The following is a 16,739-nucleotide window of genomic DNA, read 5'->3' on the forward strand; positions in this document are numbered from 1 at the left end:
GTTAGATTGTGGAGTATTAGGACCCTGGAGGAAACAGGTGCCCTAGAATTCATTGTTTCCACACCAAGACAAACACGGCACAAGTCTTAAAAAATGGTGGCATGGGGTGACTTAAGAGAAGATGTGATTCATGGGCAGAAAGATTTCTGAGGAGAGGAAGGAAGTTCAGGGAGGAGAAAGGCTGAAGGATGGAAGAGCAGCAGAGAGAAAGCAGGTTTTATACATCTATGGTAAAATGAAAATTTACAGAGAAAGTTATGATTTTTTTTATTCTTTTATGCCATTTTAAATGTGTTTTATGTGGTGCAAAAATAAATGAATGAAACACCAAACATCCAAAGTCCAAATGATATAAAAATGATTTAATTTAAATTTGTCCCGCAAATGAACTCATACAAATACAGAATTAATATAATTATCAACCATTCAATTGCTTTCAGTTATCTTATTTAAATGCCTTCATCATAAAAAACACCTGATTTTTAAACACTTTATATTCAGAACACGAGTCCTTTGCCTGCTTGGACCGTAGGAGCAGATATCGCTTTTTTATGAACAACACACAGGCCCCAGGCCGTAAAGTTAAGGCAAATCCAAGTTAAATATACATTTCAGAGGAAAAAAAAAGACGAAGTGCTCTACCAGATTTAAAACTCATGTTCTACTCGAAACTTTACAAAACTCCCCACCTCTTCCTCGAACTTGCTTCATCTTTCTGTCCAACTGTTCACACACACTGTTCTTTCATCCTCTGTGCACATACTTTGCTCCATTTATTTCTTCCCTTCTTTTCATCTCGTCACAAACCCTCAAAAATACTTCCTCAAACTCTTTTCTCATATCTCTGTAAAAGAGAATCCACCCAGAATCTCTATTAAGATGATATGTTAGCTCCAAACCTTCCAACAATCCAACAATATAAATATGTAAATGTGTTCCTTTTTTTTTCTTCTCCAAATTTGATAATTTTGTCTCTTTATGTGATATCCCGTTCAGGCCAGCTAATCAGCGCAGTTTTAACTGATAGATTACTTTCAATGACAATTCCAGTTCACATTTTCTAATAGATTTAGATGACGCTCAATGTGTTAGTTGTGTTTAATGAGTCATTTCCCTCCTCAGCAGGCCTGCAGAAAGGGCTGGAAGGGCTCGGTCAGCACCTTGTAGCGGATCTTGGTGTTGGTGATGGCTCCGTGTTTCTGGCGCAGGTGCAGACGCAGCTGGCTTTTGTGTCGGAAGTGAAGGTCACACTTCTCACACTGGAATACAAGCAGCTCCGAGTTAGACGTCATGTGACGTGACAAGACAATGGAAAGCATACTGCGTACTGGTTTTCTTTCTGTTATGTTGGGCTTTTGTTGGGTGACACACGCTGCTGCTGTGTGTTTCAGACTTACAGAGTAAGGTTTCTCCCCAGTGTGGATGCGCAGGTGGCTCTTCAGGGTCTGCAGGTGGCGGAACCGGGTGCCACAGGTGTGGCAGGGGTAGGGCTTCTCCCCCGTGTGAATCAAGACGTGGGCCCTAAGGTGGGCAACCTGACACCAGGAAAAACAAGGAACAACTGTTAAAGATGGCCCAAATAAAGCTCGAACATGTAGCTGCCATTTCACATTATCAAAGATCAGGTGTCATCTACAGTTAATATGCAACATTTCTCAGAATAATTTTTAATCAAAAGCTTTAAAATGCACCCTGATGCCTCACTAGACAAGTGACAGAAGGAATGCAGACTCTGTAAGTGCACTTTTATTCAGCTTTGATCCAAAAGTATATGTTAAAAAAACTGCTCCATGCATTTACAAACTAATTCCCGATGTAGTGATTGTCTTTGCTTTAAAGCCTCTTGTCATAATGAGATGCTTATCTTTTAAGTTTAAGAGAATTATGGAACACAAAGTCAATAAAATTGATAGTAAAATGTATGATTAGACACCCCTATGTTGTCTACAGAAAGGGGTGTTCATGCTTCACTTCTCAGAGACCGCACTCCGGTTCGGTATCAGTACCTTTTGTGGGAATGAACGCGTTGAAAGGATGGAGGGAATGTAAAAAAAGCAAAGCATGTACTCCTGTGCACACATTCACAGAGAGTGTGACCCTCACCTGGACAAAGCGGGCCCCACAGGTGTCACAGCGGTAAGGCTTCTCTCCAGAGTGAATGCGGGAGTGAGTTTTCAGGTTGGCTGGTCGGTTGAACTGAGCTCCACACACATTACACCGGTACGGCTTATCTCCTGCTAGAGTAAAGTTCATTTTGTTACATATTTGCCGCGAATTTCCAAAACATGTGCTGAACTAGAATGAATTACAGATGCAGTCGTGATTATGTAGTTTCACCTGTGCAGACAGACTTGGGTCCTTGAAGATTGCCGGAATAGCAGTAGGGCACAAAGTGGTTCTCACGTTTGATTGGAGTTTGGTTGAGATGAGCAGCCTCTGGATCAGAGGGTTGCAGTTTTGGAAAAATGGTGCTGGGTGAGACTGGAGAAGCCGAGGGGAAGATGGAAAAAAGAAGATTTAAGACACCAATTATCTTTGATCATATGAGGAAGAATCTTTGTAAAAACGTGCTGTTTGTGCCTACCTGATCCCTCTATGTAAGAGGGAGGAACTGTTGGGTGGTCCACAGAGGGAGATGGCCCGAGGGGAGGGGCTCGGCCAGAACCCTCGTAGCAGGAGGCCTGCCCCTGTCTGATGAGAAGAGGTTCAACATTGCTGCAAGGTCTTTTATTTGTTTCTCTGTTATCTCATGTGTTATCTCTTATTTGTCCGGTTTACCTATCAATCTGACCAGGCACTTCTCCAGACCACGCCTCTGCTGGTTGTTTTGGTGTTGAGTCCATCCTGTTAGCAGTGGTTAATGCTTGGCATTGAAGCTCCTCCGTCTCTTCCACTTTCACCGTAGCAGCAGCACAGAGAGGGTTTAGCACAATATACTTGTACTTTTTCCAATTGCAGGCCTTTGGGTCTGGTGTAGCATTGGTGTCACTCTGAAAAGATCGATAAAAATCCATCTGATTAATTAAGTTTTCTTGTTCATTCCTACTCAAGCTACAGCTGTAACAGCAATCTTGACTTTCCCAAAAGTCCTTTGGGTTTGTTACGTTCGCCGATTTTCTTGAGACCTACCACAAGGTTTTTGCTGCAGGTGTTGGACTCAGCAGGAGAGTTTGGGTGGCAGCTGGAGCGGGCGGGGCTGTTTGGAGATAAATTTGTGGTGCCCAAGAGAGGTGACCCGGGAACTTCTTTGAGCTCATCTGACCTCAGCTGGCAGGTCAGGAAAGCCCCTGGCTTGAGAGAGCCCTCGGCAACAACAGGCAGCCTGCAGGAAAAACACAGGAAGTGTTGTAATGAGCTAAATCTGTCAACGGACAAAGGCACAAACGCTGCGGCAACAGCACCTCTAATGATTTGAAAACAAAATCCCAAAGTCATGAGTCAAGAGTCAAACAAGAAAATCAATTTGTTTAATCTTTCATTATCAGATATAATGCTAATTCTCTTACCTTGTTTCCCCTGTTGTTGGGAGTGATTGCTTAGATCCTGGATGAGGCAGTTCCCCTCCTTTGGGGACTACAGAGGCTACAGACACCCTGGAGTCCAGCTCCAACCGGGGGTGACCTGTGCTCAGATTCTCTGTGCTGGAAAAGAAAAATCCAAAACATGCAACATTTCTCATACCAGCTCAGTTTGGAACATATGGCAGACTTTTAAATCTCTTTGCACATAACGCCATCTCCTACGTTATTATTCCACAAGATCTTGTCAGACAATAAATGCTGTTTTCAGGCCCTCACCAGTGCATCTGCATGAAATCCCGACAGGTATCGGCCACATGGTCCATCTGCAGGTAGGCAGCGACTGCCAGCACTCCGGAGACGATGCTTGGGGTCAGAGGGAGGCGGGAGGTGTACATGAAGTCGAGCAGCAGGGATACACAGGACGGATCCAAGGTGTTGGGAAGAGACACGGTCATGAGCTGCTCCCCGCTGCCACCACGCCCCTGAAGCAGCCCCCGGCGGGAGTACAGAGAGTAGAAGAACCCACTGCCAGGAGAGAAAGAAATGCAACTCATGTGAGCGCCTCCCGGCAGTTTCCTTTGGGTCATAAACTGCAACAATCAGAGAAAACCTGAAGACTCCTCCCTGCCATAGACACAGAGGGCCTGTCTTGACCTGTACACTGACCTACAGGCCACCAGCACAGCACAATGTGCCCGCAGGTGCACGTTGCCAACAACCAGGGTGGTGTCAGTCAGGATGCCTCTGTGCCGGAGTTCATTCAGGTTCAGCAGCACATCGCTGGAGTGGCGCGTGAACTCCTTCACGAACCCCTCAGCCCGCATCACCTGTTCTCTGTCGGCTCTGTATCCTTCCAACACTTCCATCAGGCTCACCTGGATCTGTTGGAAACATATTATACGATAAAAATAGTAGTGTTCACAGTGCATGGGCTGAAAGGATAAATGTTTTAATGAGTGAGGTTTCAGACTGACCCACCTGTATGTAATAAATATTCTGGAGTGTCCCAGACACATATATTAGGTGAGACCAGCTCCCTACTCGTACCTGTTTCAGGAAAAAGGAACAAACATTTCATTATTCTCTTGTGTGCATGTTTGATTTTATATTTTACACTGTTTACAGTATGAAAAAATAATCTATATTCACCTTTGGGTGTGGTAGTTAATAATGTAATCTCTATATTTTCCTTTCAGTGACTCTAAATAAAAAATATGTACAAATCGATCTGTGGAAATCTTAAATGCATCCCTCTTTAATTAAGTTAAGTTAGTGAGTAACTGTCTCGTAAAACTATTATTAAACCATTAAAAACAAATAAGCTAATGGAAGCAAACAATAATCAGACTAATAATCAAAATACATGTGAATTTACTCAAAACTTACCCCGACCAGCAGGGACGAGAACTGGCGTGTGCTGCGCTGCCGTCAAACCCAAGTCTCAGTGATTAGTCAGCAGTCAGAGATGAGGAGCAGGGCTCACCCTCAGCCTCCACTGGTTCAGAGCAACACTATGAAGGAAAGCTCCGGGAGGGAGCTCTTTATAATGTCTTGCAGGAAACTCCCCTACAACCAGAGCTGCTTGTTTCCTCTTTCCTCAATGGCCCACGCGTACGGTGGAAGCAACGCAGGAAAAGCCATGGCCCAGGCTCCAGGCTCTTAGTATTTTTAGTGGGCTATTAGTTTTTCTAAACCCCCATGGCTCTGTGAGAAGTAATGGCAGGAAAGCTTAGTGTGTTTTTGTGCCACGTTGAAAAAATACATACTTGGACCCTTGGGGAGATGCAATACGTGCCTGGCTGTCCAGGGCTAAGCCAGAGAATATCCCCCACCAACGCTTTCCTACTCTTCAGCCCTCTCCAGGTCAGGGGGAAATGTTTGAGAGGAAGCTGGAAGACCAGTTTATTGTTGTATAAACAAGTTATGCTCTTGATATTGAGATTTTCTTTTCAGTTAATGCAAACTTCACTCGTCTTTTGCACTTTCCCCCCAAATGATCCATTATTCTATGTAAACAGACTTAACAAAAATGTTAAAATGTTGGTTTGATCGCTTCAGTTTATAGGAAAAGGATGAGACTGGATACTTCTGTCAAGGTTGAATAAAAGGAAAAATAATACAGGATCCAAGCCTAAATCAGGAAACCAAAAGTTAATCATTTTTAAGTTTGGCTGTGTTTTGTCTTTAGTTAAATTGTAATGGAGGTTAATTGATTCAAGGCAACAAACAAACAAACCAAATCAATCATAAAAGCCTTGTTGCAGAGGTAATAAATGCTCCAAATACTGTCAGGAAGCCTATGGCCTGCTGCCTGAGAGCAGAGGCGATGTGGTATAAGGACCAGGAGGAAGGAAGCAAGATAAACTTGATCTTTCTAGATGGGGGACACCTTCTCCTGATGCTGAAAAACAACCATTACCCCACCCCGAGTGAGAGAAATGCAGCCGACAGATGTGCAGGAACTTCCACTCACACACACACACATGCACTCGCTTGTCAACACATCCTGCGAAGCTGCTCAGAGACATGGATGAAAATGCCGGTGCAGGACATCCGTCAATAATATAAAGCAAGCAGGAGATAAGGGAGGAGGAACAGAGGTGGGAGGTGGCAGTAATGGAGCGAGGGTACAGAGGTCATGAATAACTAAAAAACAAGCGGAAAGTTACCTCATTGTCAGCGCAGTCACAGCCTCACAGTGAATGAAACACAGTGCAGTTAGAGGTGACACTTCAAAAATGAACTGTGAACTAAAATACTTCCTTTTGTGCAAAGTATTTCCCAAAAAAAGCTTTGAAAGAGGAGGAGAGAAGATCAACCCCTGGAAGCTGCTCACTCAAAGACCTGCAGGAGTGGTCCATGCATTCATAGAGTTGATTATTCTTTCTTCTATGAAAAAAAAAAAGTGTAATTCTGCCCAGAATTCTAAAATATAGTCTGAGTTTCTGTAATTTGTGCACTGACTTTAACTATAAAAACACCTCCTTATGTCAGATCTGCAGGAGTCATGGGCCTCGGGTCTCTGACACAGTTGTAGTCAATCATTTTCATATTAGTTCATGTGTCAAAGATGATTTCTGTTCTCATTTAAATCCGGAAGTAAAATGTTTGCCTGGGAAGTGGGGTGCATGTGGGTGTCCTTGTGCTTTTATGTGTTTGGATGCAGGTTGGATCAATTGTGTGCTTTGTAAAAGTAAGAAAAAAAAAGAAGGAAAAACCATAAAGGAAAACAACGATTAAGAAAACAGAGTGGGAGTTGTAGGTCTCAGCTACTTCCAGGCATTGTGAGAGGAACGGATGAGGGGGGTGGTTGAGGAAAAGTAAGAACATTACTAAACGGGTTCACCAATGGCCGGAAGCCATTGAGTCTGTCCCATTGGCAAAATGGGGCAACGCTCACAGTGACTTCCTGCATTTTGCCCCATCTGCCCGTGCCCATTGGCGACCCACTGGCCCTGTTTGTGATAATATCCCAATCTGATGCTATTCTCCATCAAAGTTAAGGGCTGCACAAACCTTCTACAATCCTCCCACGAGGGACTTCCCCCTGTTTAGTGGTTTCCTGGTTGCCTAGACAGTGCTATAATGTTTATCTGATAACATATGGACTGAGGCCATGCTTTGACTTCAAAACCCACAGCTGGTGCCAAAGTGTTGATGGCTCCTGCAGCACTAACACAGGTCTGCCTCTTCCTGTGATTGCAGAGCTCTCTGGACATATATGGGCAAACAGCACAGAGTTAGAGGAGCAGGAGGAAGCAGGGAGCTCCCAGAGAGAGGCTTTGATTGTTTGTCTACATTTTGGCAGCGATGCACCGGGACCTGAAAAAGAAATGATGAAGTTATGAAACCGATCACTCAAAGAAATCCTTTGGGGAGAGCAGGAAACCTCCAGCATTTTGTGAAGTAGAGTGTGTGGCGGGGGTTGAAGAAGAAGAAGAAGAAGAAGAAGAAACAAGGTGGTGGTAAATGCTGGGAAAAGTTGCCCTAAATCTCATGAGGCACAAAACAATAAAGCAAACACTTGACCTCAATTCTAAGGTCTGTGTGCGTGGTGGAAAACAACTGGGTACAGAAAACAGACCTTTCTATGCACGGTTGCCACAACTACATCCAGTCTCCAGGTAATCAGTGACTGTAACATCACTGGAATCTCACTGATCTGTTTTATTAAATGTGCAGCGACAAGCAGCAAATGTGGATAAACTGCATAGCAGCCTAAAACTCTCTGCAGAAACTGAATTAGCTGCATTCAAGAGATAATCAGGCGGGCCACAGATAGCAAACCATCAGAATATACACACATCAAACCCTTTAACAGGAGGAGAAACAACTCTTGGAATGGAATGAGACAGGAGGGGTGATTGTGAGGTGATGAATGTGGCCAACCTCAGTGAGAAATGAAGGAGGGAATATCTATGTCTGGTGGTCTTTTGACATCAGCACCAAACTCGCCCCACGGTGAGCAAGAAGAATGAATTAGTATCTTTATAAAGAAGGATTATTTGGATACTGAACCACAACACTTCTCAAAGCCTTGCAAGGGAAGAGGACAGAGAGGACTAAAGGCTTTCCTCTACCGTCACCTGACCTCAACCCCACTGAACATTTATAGGAACAGCTGAAGGCTGATGAGCATTCCTGACATCACAAGAAGCTCCTTGAGACATTGTCAGATCATGCTGGTATAAGAGGAGTCTGCAAGGTTTGCACAGACTTGAGGACTCCCTCCAGAACAAATACATGCTGTCAGTTAAACATAAAGGGTCCTAGATCAAATGGAGACTCATTTTTGGGTGTTTTATTATGTATAAGAAGAGAAATAATGGCCACGGATTTTTGGACCCCCTTTATATTTGAATTGTTTTCATACCTTGGTGTCAAGGAAATGATTAAATGAAATGAAAAGTCATTTTTTTCATAGATTAATAGATAGAAACTAGACTGTTGCAGCAGAATTATACAAAAATCACTACATAATCACTATATAACATGATACAACTGAACCAAAATGTTTTAAAAAATGTTTTCAAACGTATGGAGGTTAATTTTTAATGATTTTTAAATATTAATATGCATTTTTTATTATTTAAATAAATAATGATCGTACGTCAAACACCCCCTCCCTCCCCGTGTGTTTCGCGCGCGGACGAGCACGCGCAAGCAGGCTACGTCACACGTCGGGAATGCGGTGAGGAGCTGCAGTTGCAGCTAAAGGCCTTTGGATCCGTGACAAAGTAGGTTAACGACGCTTGAACAAAAAGAAAGTTTTTTAGGGGTAACTTTCACTGACCCCTGAACGTTTAACTCGGGGCGGGTTGTAAGCCGTGTTTGTGTGGCTCATTTCGGGCGGTGGGTGTCGGTTACTGCTTTGTTTCCTCCTTCTCGGTCGTGTTGAAAGTTAGCCTGGGGGCAAGGCACGAGCTCGAGTTCAAAACAAGCTAGCAAACAAGTAAACTAGCCTGTTAATGCAGTTAATTACTGGCAGTTTTGCCTCATTGTGGGTTCGTGAGTCACTTAAGAGGTTTGTTTTGCGTGTGAGTGACGCGCGGAGAGATTTGGGACGAGCAGCTGTACCGTTTCTCATTGATGGGAGACGTAATGCTATAGAGTTACAGACAGGACAGTGTCGCTGATGTATGTGTCTGTTAATGTGCTGATCTGTTTGTTTTGTTTTTGCCGATTTCATGTTCTGTGTTTGTAGATGAGACCAAAGGAAAGAGGACTGTAACGTTACTGTGACAGGTAGGAACCGCTTGTTGGTTTTTATGAATCACTGCTTCACAGAAATGTTTTTTACTATGTTTAATAACATTGATTTAAGTTGTCTTCCTCTTAGTGCATCTGTTTTCGACAAACGCATATCGCTAGATTTAGCTTAAATTAGTCAAACACGTTTATCTAGCATCCTCCCTTTGCTTTCAATATGAAGGCTTAAAGACACTTTGACTGTCATAAAATATCAGGGACTGCGTTTATAACTGAAAATGGCAATACAGAGTAACGAGTTTAGCGATTTTATTCTCTCCTTTTCATATATTTTGGTGTTACTGAAGCACCACCCCTCCCTATATATTTTTTTTTTGTACAAAGGACCGGATGTCCTCTCCGTTTATTCCTCTGCTGCTTGACGCTGCTCACTGTCCCCAACTTTGACATTTCATGAGGTGCGACGCCTCGTTTGCAGTCAGCAAGAGTCCCGGTGGATTTATCAGATGGATGGACGTGTAAGCCACATAGAAACAACATTTGGCTTTAAAGCACGGGGTGATGAAACTGCTGAGATTAATTTCCCGGCCCGATCAGCCTCGGATTTGAGTGTGTGTGCTCATCCGGATTCAGACAGGACGCTTAAATCGTGGATACTGGAGCTGGTGGTCACTCTTTCCTCCACGTGGGCGCAAGTGTAATAAGTGCTGACACTGCAGTTTTTAATTGTGACCACATGTAGAGAAAGTCAAAAATAACACTTCATATATAAAAAGGAAGTCAAAACCACCCTTTAGAGTGTTGTATTATTGTGTAGCTACATCATCCTCTGATCCAGCATTTTAATCCTCTTAACATCAGAGATGGTCACACGACCCACATACAATCAGTCTGAGTGGGTTATTAAATCCTCCACACTGACAGCACTTTATTTAATTTTCCATGTGTTTGTACATTTTGGTTTTGTGCCAGTTACACAATACCATTGTGCATGTAGTCTTGGGCACAACAATTCAGCTTATATTTTTAGTCCATCATTCATGATCTTAAGACCACAATGAAATGACTCTAATCTTCTGTTTTGGTCAGTCTGACCTCGTTTTAGTTTATGATACTGAGTCTTTCATGTCCGTAGTATCTTCTGTCTGTATTTTTCAAGAGGGTTGGTTGTTTAGATGTTAGTCGATGATCACAAATGGTCCTCATCTGGCTCTGAGCTTGCAGCCTTGTGTTGTTTCTATGCAATGTATGGAAGTACTATATGTTAATTGTTTTCAAATAGGAGGATATATAAGAGGGGCATCCTGAGAAACCTCAGGTGCAAGTCAGCACTTTGACAGCTCAGCTGTGAGCTCCAGTGGTGTTATTTATCCCACGCAGAACACATAATATATTGTTATGAGCCAGGTGTTCACATGTATACAGATAGATATCATTACACGATGTTTCCTGCCCCGTTTGTGTTTTGGCTTCATTTGGAAATGCATGATACTGGTGTATAAACATGCAAACACAATAACTATTGTGGTAGATAAGAGGGAAGGTGCAGCCATGGTCTTGCACCTGCTCGTTTATTAGTACATGTGCATTTCTGTGTGTGTGCTGGAGGTTTTTTTGCGTGACTGTTTGTGTCTTGAAGCACACATAAACACACTTGCACGTGTTTGTGTGCATCTGTCTGCCTGCTGGAAACCCCCCGAAAATTAGAACGGCTGTTCTTTTCCTCCTCAACTAAAAGCCTATTGTTCAATCCGTGTGTCTCGCGTTGCCATAGGAAACAGAGTCTGAAGCATCCCGTCGTTTCCACTGGTTACCAGTTACATAAATATACTCAACAGTCACAGCTGTTTTCAGATAGGCAAACTATCAAAGCTGAAAACATAAGGACGTTCAATAAAGTTTTTATTTATTTTGCTGTCATTTCACCTCAGAGGCCTGTCATGTCCGGTCCCACCTGGCTGCCACCGAGGACTGTGGATAGTCCCGAGAGAGCCGTCCCCCAGATGTCCCACTCTGCTGGGGCACCAATCTACCGAGCCCCTAACAAGAAGGGCGCGTCCGACTTTAGACCGAAATATGGTCACTATGACCAGAATGGAGGGGCAGGGATGGCCAACAGGTACATGGCGACTGGACCCACAGGTAAGAAAGCTGCTAGCTATAAACTAGAGCCAGGGGTTAGGTGTAATTATGAGTAGTTCTAACTTTGTCCAGTAGCCAAAGAGGAACTTTTCTCAGAGCCGAACAGATACCCCGAACAGGAAGACATCAGGACTTTTAGGGAACTGTGAAGTCATTATGTTCTGTTAATGTTCAATGTGCAACAGAACAGTCTTCACAGTATTTATTCTCTGAGTTTCAGGTCCTTATCTTGCCGTTAAGAGATGCTTTTCTGAAGCAATTTCAGTGTAAATGATGAAGGTCATTAGGTTTCAGCTCTCAGATTCCGCCCTTGCATTTTTCCAGTGTTTTCTTGCTGAGCTAAAGGTGGTGGATGATAATAGATGGAGTAAATTCAGTACTTACTGCTATAACTGAACAAGATCTGACTGTCCTGGGAGTCTCTCAACACTTTTATCTGATTTGAATAGATTTTGTCCCCTCTTTCCCATCCTCACCAGCACCAACCAGTCGAGGCAGACAACCACCCCTCTGATTCTGGTTCTGCTGGAGGTTTCTTCCTGTTAAAAGGGCGTTTTCCTCTCGACAGTCGCCTTGTGCACGCTCAGGATAGAGGATTGAATCAAATAGAAGTTCCACTAGTTTCCTTAGCAATGCAACTTACTATTAATTGTCATTATCTGGACTAATTTAGATCTGAATGAGTTTTATTTAACTGGCTTATAATCAGACTGTATCTTTAAAGTGCCTTGAGATGACTATTATTGATGTTATTTCCCAAACAATAGGTGGGCCCATTCATCATTCGACAAGCGATCGCTACTACTCTCCTCCTCATGGTCATAAAGAGGAGCGTAACTGGAGCCCTCAGGTGGATAGCTACGACTTGATGGTGGGTCAATTTTCTGTTGAATTGAAAAAATATGAAAATAAACCTTTTGTGTTGTCTTTAATAATTAAATGTGGACTGCCAGTGTCTGAGGACATTGAAAAATAGTGCCTTGAACTAATTAAACTGAATAAATAAGCTGTTTGTAATGTTGATCCTCTGCTAGCATCGTGGTCCCGAGAAGCAAGGCAGCTATCACTCCAAGATTGATGCGGATATTGACTCCCTCACCAGTATGCTGGCTGATCTGGACAACCACCCACAGGACTCCAGCACTCAAGTATAACAATACGCTTTATTAAATGTAAAAATAGATGAGTGATATTCCATTATTATGTTGTTAAAGTGCCATCAGGACTTAACGCTGTGATATTCTGCCACCCTGCAGCTCTACGACAACGTGCCTTACAACAAATACATCTCAGGGGATCACTACAAGCCTGCACACCAGAGCGCAGCCCCTCCTCAGGGTCGGCCGTCTATGGGCTACAACTCTCACCCCCAGAGCCAGTACCACCCAGCACCTCCGTATCCCAGCGAGCACCAGACCCCTCAGTACTCCCACCAGCAGGACTACTACTCCTCCTCAAGCCCTAAACCCTACCCTCAGCCCGTCCCAGCCTCTTACACCACCGCCTCAACTCCCACCGGGCCCAGGTTCAGCGTGCAGGTCAAGACGGCTCAGCCTGTCACCTACTCTCAGACCGGGAGGCAGGCAGAGCAGGCTTACACCCCGCCCCCTCCTCGCCAGCACACGTCCAGACCCCCACCCCAGACTCAGACGGGTCCGCAGGGCTGGTACCCTCCACACCCCAGCTCACAAGTTCAGGAGGTGCACTCTGAGGGGGTGTACAAGGCCAGCGGCTCAGGGTCTGGAGGACGAGTTAACCAGGTCCCGATGTCTAAGCGGGGGATGGAAAATACCCCGACGGGGGCCGGCGCTGCACAGAGTCCTGCTTATCAGTCGAGCAAGGTAGAAACACACCGATAGTTAAAGTTTAAGGCAGACTTCTCAGGCATTACAATTAATCTTTAAATGAAAACTATCACATAGGAAAGTAGATTAAATACTGATCAGAAGTTAAACTTTTATTGCTTGCTCTCTGCACATTTCTGATGAAAACTCGGAATAACCGTGCTGTTAAAAGCTTTTATCCTCCTGTTTTGCAGTTTCATACATTCTGCATCTTCTCTTTTTCTCCAGCAGGTGGCAGCAAACACGAGGCCCGAGGAGGAGCTGGATCGCCTCACCAAGAAGTTGGTGTATGACATGAACCACCCCCCTGTGGAGGACTATTTTGGTACTGCAGCCGCTGTAAAATCAGAAATCTGGCTTTGTAAAGGTGGGAGAGTCTTTTTCCTGATGTTTCTTACCTTTTTGGTGATTTGTGTGCCTCAGGTCGCTGCGCCCGCTGCGGTGACAACGTCGTCGGGGATGGCAGTGGCTGTGTCGCCATGGAGCAGGTGTTCCACGTGGAGTGTTTCACATGTATCACCTGCCACGCTCGACTCAGAGGGCAGCCCTTCTACGCACTTGACAAGAAGAGTTACTGTGAGAGCTGTTACATTGTAAGTACAACAACATTCTGAGTTAGTTTCCAGTCAGTTTCTGTGGTCACGGGGACGGTAATGTGGCCGAGTAGGACTTATTGTATGCATCTACATTTTCTGTTGTTACATTTTTAGAGTACATTAGAGCGCTGCTCAAAGTGCTCCAAGCCCATTCTGGACCGCATCCTGCGGGCCATGGGGAAAGCCTACCATCCTCGCTGTTTCACGTGTGTGGTTTGTAACTGCTGCTTGGACGGGGTTCCCTTCACTGTGGACGCCACGTCTCAGATACACTGCATAGACGACTTTCATCGGTATGCACACATTCACACGCCCACAGAAGAGAGCAGCGTCTCTGATTTCCACTAACGATGACCTGTTGTCCCTGACAGGAAGTATGCACCTCGCTGCTCGGTGTGTGGCGAGCCCATCATGCCCGAACCGGGGCAGGAGGAGACCGTCAGGATTGTAGCTCTCGACCGCAGTTTCCATGTCAACTGTTATGTGTGTGAGGTGAGTCAGCTGTTAACAGTTGTGGTTTGTTTTCCATGAGCTCTAGCTGTAGATAGATGGGTCAGTAAATACATTTACACACAGGATAACTGGAGTTACTCATGAGTTTCTGCAGCCAACAAGACAGACAAATTGATCTAAAGCTTAACAAAAACTATCTTACCTGTAACAAAGAAAACAAACAGGCTTCTCATCCTTACAGCTACCCACACTGCTCTCTACTATAAGATGTTCATATGACAAACAGCTCTACAGGTTCAGCACAGCATCCCTCATGTCACATTCAAGCACGTAATCCATTGACCGTTATCACGCCCGTGTGAGAGGAACACGTGAAGATTATGGTCTGAATGCATCTGTTGCTGTGCTAACATCAATGCCAGTGCTCAGTCGTGCTGTTATTGACCATCCACTATCATGGATGCTGGCATCAGCCTCTGACAGTGGGGGGGACACCACCACAAACCCTTCAATACGACTCTGGGTCATAACACAATCACAAAGACCAAGAACAATGAGTTTAAGACTTAAGGAATGTCCAAAACTGACAGAATTTGATTTAAAATGGGTGTGAAAATGCGGGTTTCCCACTGACGCGTGTCTATGCTCCTCAGGAATGCGGCCTCCTGCTGTCGTCTGAGGGCGAAGGTCGAGGCTGTTACCCGCTGGACGGACACATCTTGTGTAAGAGCTGCAGCGCTCGCCGCATCCAGGACCTCTCGGCCAAAATCTCCACCGACTGCTAACAGATCTCCTTCCACTTTTTTCAGCCCTATGACTTTCACACAGTAAACACGCTCACTTCAGAAATGGGCTTTTCGGTTTTCCAGCCCAGAAGATTGATTACAAACACTTCGGCGGCTCCTCTGCAGCTATGACTTTACTTAACTGATGAAGATGAAAGTGATGTAAGGCAGTAACCACCTCACATGCGTGTTTTCAGTCACATTTCCCTCTAATTTTACTTCACGTGTTCGACTCGATGTTTGTACAACGGTGGCCTGGTCTGCAGGCAGTTTGGGCTCCACCTCTCTGTTTTTCCCACAGCGGTACCGCTCACATATCAGCTTGCACATTAAGGTCACACGGCAAAGTGTGGAGGGACGTCACAGTTCAGTTTTGGACGTAAAGATTCTGGACTCGCGTGCAATCAGTAGAACGATGACTTGTTTAAACCTTTTGTAAAACACTACCAATCAAAGAGCTGAACTGCCTCACATATTAAAAGCACAGAATACAACAGACTGTGACTGTACATAGCAGGTTTTTAAAAAACATTTAGTCTTTAGGGCAGTGAAATAGCCTCATAGAACACGAAATGTAGACGAAAGGAATGTGTATTTAACCGTCTTTTCTTTAGGTTTTTATTAAACACTAGAACAGATATCGTTTCTCATCACAGTTTCGTGTCATTTAGTCATTCAGTCGAAGCTCGAAACGGGATCTTTGCCATGTTTGAATGTCTCCGAAACACAATTCGGCTTTGGTTTTGCTTGTCGTGGGTTTGGTTGATACTTGACTGTTACATTGAAGGCGATGGTGCAATGAGGACAAACGCCTCGTCTGTGGAAAGGAAAACAGGGTGAAGAAGAGTTTGTGCATGTGCCATTTAGAGGAAAGCAACACCTGCTCATATGGAACGTTTCAACATTAAAATGAAACCCAGCTCAAAGGTTTGAATGGGATGACGAATGTTTTTGTTGAAGAGGAGGACTTATATTTCCCCTCAGTTTGTTGTAAAGCTCAGCTCTTCACTCGTGAAGTTAATTTTGCTCGTCTTTGCACTCTTGTGGGCAGAGCTGTCATACTTTGAGACTTCACAGCTACAGTATTTGTTACGATTGTGTCTAACTTCCGTCTCCGTCCGGCATTTTGTACGCGTTCCACTTAAAGGGCTAAAGATTTGAAAGCCTTACCTCAAGGATGTCACTTGGTTTCATAATGATGCTGTTTTGAAACAGTTTTGACTGTGAATTCAGTTTGTTTTTTTGTGGTAGAACTCAATCACGCTTAAAACGGTTCAGAATTTCCGCCTCTTGCTAATTTATCTTGTGATGTAATGACTGTATTTTTTGTCGTCACGGTAAACTTTTCACAAAAGCTCGGATGTATTTTGAAACTCCTGAATCATGCTAACTCTTGTGTTCTTGAATCTGATCATTTTGTGTCCATCGCATTCATCTATTTATCTTCCTTACTGTGTTTTCCTTTTAGGATGTGTTGAACTGGAGCCTGAGTGTGATCTGAGGCTGTTTTGTACTTAAATGTGTTGCTGAGGCACAAACAGCAGCTCGATGAATGAATGAATGTCAGCACATGTGAACGCTTGGGTGGATTTTTCTCCTAATAAAGGTTTTAATGTACTTAATTATTAAAATATCAGCAAGTTAATACGTGTGTTTGTTATTTTTGCACAAACTCTGCCAGGTCCAGGC

The 16,739-nt window shown here is 44.1% G+C and overlaps 2 protein-coding genes across 5 annotated transcripts; one reads left to right on the forward strand and one right to left on the reverse strand.

Moving 5' to 3' along the window:
• Positions 1-341: 341 nt before the first annotated feature.
• On the reverse strand, positions 342-5,030 carry bcl6b (BCL6B transcription repressor). 2 transcript variants are annotated; one of them, XM_072376658.1, is made up of 12 exons: positions 4,908-5,030; positions 4,500-4,568; positions 4,188-4,402; positions 3,798-4,046; positions 3,507-3,641; positions 3,130-3,322; positions 2,779-2,990; positions 2,585-2,691; positions 2,338-2,481; positions 2,104-2,234; positions 1,398-1,535; positions 342-1,259 (listed from the first exon to the last, which is right to left on the reverse strand). In XM_072376658.1, exons 3-12 carry the CDS (start codon positions 4,385-4,387, stop codon positions 1,119-1,121), a joined length of 1,650 nt encoding a protein of 549 aa, XP_072232759.1. In that variant the 5' UTR covers positions 4,388-4,402; positions 4,500-4,568; positions 4,908-5,030; the 3' UTR covers positions 342-1,118. The 2 variants fall into 2 exon arrangements, with proteins under 2 accessions (XP_072232759.1, XP_072232758.1); XM_072376657.1 differs by having other exon boundaries at positions 2,104-2,237.
• Positions 5,031-8,677: 3,647 nt separating this feature from the next.
• trip6 (thyroid hormone receptor interactor 6) lies at positions 8,678-16,693 on the forward strand. 3 transcript variants are annotated; one of them, XM_072376332.1, is made up of 11 exons: positions 8,678-8,758; positions 9,226-9,266; positions 11,162-11,372; positions 12,140-12,243; positions 12,407-12,520; positions 12,629-13,213; positions 13,445-13,541; positions 13,640-13,809; positions 13,927-14,105; positions 14,184-14,304; positions 14,919-16,693. In XM_072376332.1, exons 3-11 carry the CDS (start codon positions 11,171-11,173, stop codon positions 15,048-15,050), a joined length of 1,704 nt encoding a protein of 567 aa, XP_072232433.1. In that variant the 5' UTR covers positions 8,678-8,758; positions 9,226-9,266; positions 11,162-11,170; the 3' UTR covers positions 15,051-16,693. The 3 variants fall into 3 exon arrangements, with proteins under 3 accessions (XP_072232433.1, XP_072232435.1, XP_072232434.1); XM_072376334.1 differs by having other exon boundaries at positions 13,448-13,541; XM_072376333.1 differs by lacking the exon at positions 9,226-9,266 and having other exon boundaries at positions 8,690-8,758.
• The last annotated feature ends 46 nt before the right edge of the window (positions 16,694-16,739 follow it).

The sequence above is a fragment of the Leuresthes tenuis genome, unplaced genomic scaffold (genome assembly GCF_036924035.1).
Source record: "Leuresthes tenuis unplaced genomic scaffold, fLeuTen1.0.hap1 SCAF_22, whole genome shotgun sequence".
NCBI classification, from domain to species: domain Eukaryota; kingdom Metazoa; phylum Chordata; class Actinopteri; order Atheriniformes; family Atherinopsidae; genus Leuresthes; species Leuresthes tenuis.

Bases quoted from the DNA above. Each gene is read 5' to 3' on its own strand.
- bcl6b (XM_072376657.1), bottom strand. From the start codon at position 4,387: ATGGAAGTGTTGGAAGGATACAGAGCCGACAGAGAACAGGTGATGCGG. The intron at 3,642-3,797 runs GTGAGGGCCTGA...TTTCTTTTCCAG, and splicing joins GATTTCATGCAGATGCACTG to CACAGAGAATCTGAGCACAG. The intron at 2,991-3,129 runs GTAGGTCTCAAG...CGATCTTTTCAG, and splicing joins CCTGCAGCAAAAACCTTGTG to AGTGACACCAATGCTACACC.
- trip6 (XM_072376332.1), top strand. From the start codon at position 11,171: ATGTCCGGTCCCACCTGGCTGCCACCGAGGACTGTGGATAGTCCCGAG. The intron at 13,214-13,444 runs GTAGAAACACAC...CTTTTTCTCCAG, and splicing joins CTGCTTATCAGTCGAGCAAG to CAGGTGGCAGCAAACACGAG. The intron at 14,106-14,183 runs GTATGCACACAT...TGTCCCTGACAG, and splicing joins TGCATAGACGACTTTCATCG to GAAGTATGCACCTCGCTGCT.